We start from the raw sequence: 4,181 nt of genomic DNA, 5'->3' as shown, positions 1-4,181 counted from the left end.
AAAGGATTGCTGCCATAAATATTTATGTAAGCAATGAAGTATTATGTTTTCATTGGCTCACAATGTAACATCAAGGGGATAAATAAAGGGATACAAACTTGTCTAAAAAAACCTTTTTTGTGGGTACAAACAAAATTCATTAGAAAAGATTGACATCACAACATTTTGATCCTGGCACCGCCACTGTGCGCAAGTGTGTTGGGACAGGGACACATCTTGGTACTACTAGTTGTGATGCGCAAGTGCATTTCTTCTACTGTCGCGTCGTCTTGGGACAGGGACATTTTGGCAGAAGATCGGTGGAGCCAGCGAGCGAGCTACACCTGCCCCTAGCTTGAACGCTGCTACACAGACGACAAACGGCGGACGATTTGCAGACGATGTAGCACATCAAGCCGCTCATGTGTAAAGCAAAACTAAACAACACCGTTCGATCCAACATCGTCCAGTGTTCGGCCGGAGTACTGTCGTCTGTATAGTAGTTTCGCCCTAGCTTAGACCGACCGTAGCGCCAGTCTTGATTCTCCAATCACTGCCTGATCTGGAACATGTACAAGTCGGCGCCATCGTCCTCTGGTCCATGTTAAAAATGGTTTCTGCCACTTTCAGCGTAACTACCTACTCCAGCCAGCCCAGCAGGTACATACGCACACACGCACGCTGACTGACCATCTGGATCCATCGTGGAGACAGGTTATGATACTACGATGGGCTATTGGTAATCATAAACCAAGGGTGTGTGACACATGGATGGAGCCTAACTCCTGTTGTTTACACGCCAACTGTGGTGGTGCATATCATTAGTCCAACTTAGCTAGCTAGCCAGGCTCCCCTACGTGATCCACACAGGAGACCTCATGCCTTGCCACGCATCAATAATTGCACAAATCCACACATGATATCATCTCAAGAAATAAAAGGTACACATGATACATATTGATATGGGTCGACATGTATGTTAACACGCACCGATCGATCGACCTCTCTAGACCTATCTATACGCACGTACATAGCAGAGATGCTTATACTGACTTATACTACTATACTAACAAGTAGTGCTATACTTGTGCATTTGCGAAAGGCTAAGCTAGTTCCACGAAGCTAGCTCCTTCCTTCATATGCTTGCAAAGAATGAATTAACTACACAAAGTTATACTAGTAGCAACTAGCAAGTAGGAGTAGTAGATCATATATGCGAGTGAGTTCCTAGGGGTGCCTACGTACCCTCCAAACTGAGTTACTCCCTCCGTAAACTAATATAAAATCGTTTAGATAACTAAAATATATCATTTTAATCATTTTAGTTATCTAAACGCTCTTATATTAGTTTACGGAGGGAGTACCAAACAAAGGCTGGGCGGCGGGAAAACCAGAGGGGCCAATGCCAACCCACTAGTGCAATTCTCTAGTATTTTATGTGCCAATGATTGGATCATCCTTGCTTACAAGGACCGCGCGCGCCAGCGCCGGTGAATCTTCGCTCCGGCGAGCTGGCTCCTATAAATACCGCCTCCCGTGCAGCTCCTTCCCTCACAGCACACACCGCAGCAAAGTCCGAAAATGGAGAGCTCAGTCCAGAGCTGGTGGGTGCTTCCCCTGACCTTGCTCCCGGCCATCTCCGGTGGCCAGGATGGCGGCATCGCCGCAACCACACTCCCCGCCGTAGCCACCAGCTTCGCCTACGTCGCCGTCCTCGCCTGCCTCGCGTGGGCGGCCGCCGCGCTGCTTTACTGGGCGCACCCGGGCGGCCCTGCATGGGGCCGGTACTGGCGGGGCAGGGGCCAGGGCGCGGGCCTACGACGTGCCATCCCGGGCCCGAAGGGGCTCCCCGTCGTCGGCAGCCTCGGGCTCATGTCCGGGCTGGCGCACCGCTCGCTGGCCGACGAGGCGGCGCGCCGGCCCGGGGCCAAGCGGCTCATGGCGCTGTCCCTCGGCCCCGTCCGCGCCGTCGTCGCCTCCCACCCGGACGTCGCCAAGGAGATCCTCGACAACCCGGCCTTCGCCGCGCGCCCGCTCAACCACGCCGCCTACAGCCTCATGTTCCACCGCTCCATCGGCTTCGCTGAGCACGGGCCCTACTGGCGCGCGCTCCGCCGCGTCGCGTCGGGCCACCTGTTCGGCCCGAGGCAGGTCGACGCCTTCGCGCCATACCGCGCGCGCGTCGCCGGCGACGTGGTCGCGGCGCTGCGCGGCGCCGGGGCGGGCGTGGTGGAGCTGCGCGGCGTCCTCCGCCGCGCCTCGCTCTACTACATCATGCGGTTCGTGTTCGGCAAGGAGTACGACGTGTCGGCGCCGCAGTCGTCGTCCGGCGAGGTGGAGGAGCTGCTGGAGATGGTGCACGAAGGGTACGAGCTCCTCGGGAAGGAGAACTGGTGCGACTACTTCCCGGGGCTCGCCGCCGTCGACCCGCAGGGCATCGGGGCCCGGTGCGCCGAGCTCATGCCGCGGGTGAACCGCTTCGTGCACGGCATCATCCGGGAGCACCGCGCCAAGGCGACGCTCACCGCCAGTGGAGAGGCGCCGCGTGACTTCGTCGACATATTGCTTTCCCTGCAGGACAGCGAGGGGCTCGCCGACGCCGACATCGCCGCCGTGCTCTGGGTACGTACGCAGCATGCATATTATCAAGAGCAACAAACACAACTTTTTCACCAACATGGCATCGGTTCCATTTGGAGTAGTATTACGTATGCAGATCACGCCTACTACTTTTGTTGCGATAACAATAATCTTGACAAAGCGGCCAATCAACGTAGCACTTTTAAAAAGCTAGCTAGCAAGCGCCCATGCAAAATTCCACCAGCTTTTTCTTCTTTGTTTAGTTCCGAATCATTTTAATGGATGGCTAGTAGTCAGTTACTACTGCCTAATGGATAGAGCACTGGGTGTAAAAAACAAGAAAATGTTGGCTGTTTTTTCCAGGAGATGATCTTCAGAGGAACGGACGCCATGGCGGTGCTGATGGAGTGGGCCATGGCGCGCCTGGTGCTCCACCGCGACGTGCAGGCCAAGGTGCACCGCGAGCTCGACGAGGTGGTCGGCCGGAGCAGCCCGGCCGCCGAGTCGTCCCTGCCGGCGCTGCCCTACCTGCAGGCGCTGATCAAGGAGGCCCTCCGCGTGCACCCGCCGGGGCCGCTGCTGTCGTGGCGCCACAGGGCGATCACCGACACGTACGTCGACGGCCACCTCGTCCCCGCCGGCACCACGGCCATGGTGAACCAGTGGGCCATGAGCCGCGACCCGGAGGTGTGGGACGCGCCGCTCGAGTTCCGGCCGGAGCGGTTCCTGGCCGGCGGCGAGGCGCCGGATGTGTCCGTGCTCGGCGCCGACGGCCGGCTCGTGCCGTTCGGGTCCGGCCGGAGGAGCTGCCCCGGCAAGTCCCTGGCCATGACCACGGTGACCGCGTGGATGGCCACCCTGCTGCACGAGTTCGAGTGGGCGCCGGCGGCGTCCTCCGGCGTCGACCTGTCGGAGGTGCTCCGCCTGTCGTGCGAGATGGCAGCGCCGCTCCAGGTCCGGGTGCGCCCGAGGAGGTGCTCCGCCTGATGTGGCTCTGGCCACAGGTTTGATCGGCCTCGCCGTGTGCTGCTAGTAGTTTCTCGTAGTCCCGTGACGTGACCCCGTGCTTCACGAAAGTGAATAATTAAGCTGCCGGTGTAAAATGTACGTGCGCCGGGCCCAGCTCAGCTCAGTGTTTGGTTCAGAGTTTCTTTCTAACTTGTGTGATGTGATGTGTATGCTATGTAACGTACCATCAGGTGTGAGTGTGAGGTTCCACATGGTGTACAAAATTGCAGAACAAAAATCTATAAGAGATTGTGTGTGGAGTGTGCAATAGTACACCGTTGCTTGTCATGTGTAAAGGTGCACGTGTTTTGGCTTTTGGGTCGCACTCCGACCACAGCAAAACAGTTTTTTGGTTTTTATGGCCTCCTGAATCTTAAAGGAATGGCAGAGTTTTCATGGTTGGTTTTTCTGAACATTAGATACCTGGAAAAAAATCACGGCAGTCACTTTTTTTGCGAAGCGCGAGGCCGAAGGTGGGGACGGCATGAGGAATGCCGGCCATGGCGAGGCCGAGCCGTGGGCGAGCGGTAGCCAGCGATAACCGGCGGGAGCGAGTTCGACACTTGACGTGAGGGCAGGGAGGAGAGGTGGGGGACGGTGTCGGAGCTGCTCAT

General features: G+C 57.0%; 1 protein-coding gene across 1 annotated transcript; it reads left to right on the top strand.

Moving 5' to 3' along the window:
• Positions 1 to 1,450: 1,450 nt before the first annotated feature.
• On the top strand, positions 1,451 to 3,840 carry LOC123105840 (cytochrome P450 78A6). Its single transcript, XM_044527997.1, has 2 exons — positions 1,451 to 2,601; positions 2,923 to 3,840. Exons 1-2 carry the CDS (start codon positions 1,561 to 1,563, stop codon positions 3,544 to 3,546), a joined length of 1,665 nt encoding a protein of 554 aa, XP_044383932.1. The 5' UTR covers positions 1,451 to 1,560; the 3' UTR covers positions 3,547 to 3,840.
• The last annotated feature ends 341 nt before the right edge of the window (positions 3,841 to 4,181 follow it).

This window comes from Triticum aestivum, chromosome 5A, assembly GCF_018294505.1.
Source record: "Triticum aestivum cultivar Chinese Spring chromosome 5A, IWGSC CS RefSeq v2.1, whole genome shotgun sequence".
NCBI classification, from domain to species: Eukaryota; Viridiplantae; Streptophyta; class Magnoliopsida; order Poales; family Poaceae; genus Triticum; species Triticum aestivum.
The sequence above is the reverse complement of the archived record's forward strand: the minus strand, read 5'-3'. Positions and strand labels throughout refer to the sequence as shown.

What these genes read in the sequence shown, in the direction of transcription:
- LOC123105840 (XM_044527997.1), top strand. Translation starts at nt 1,561, where the DNA reads ATGGAGAGCTCAGTCCAGAGCTGGTGGGTGCTTCCCCTGACCTTGCTC. An exon ending in ACATCGCCGCCGTGCTCTGG is followed by an intron (nt 2,602 to 2,922) that starts GTACGTACGCAG and finishes TGTTTTTTCCAG; the next exon opens with GAGATGATCTTCAGAGGAAC.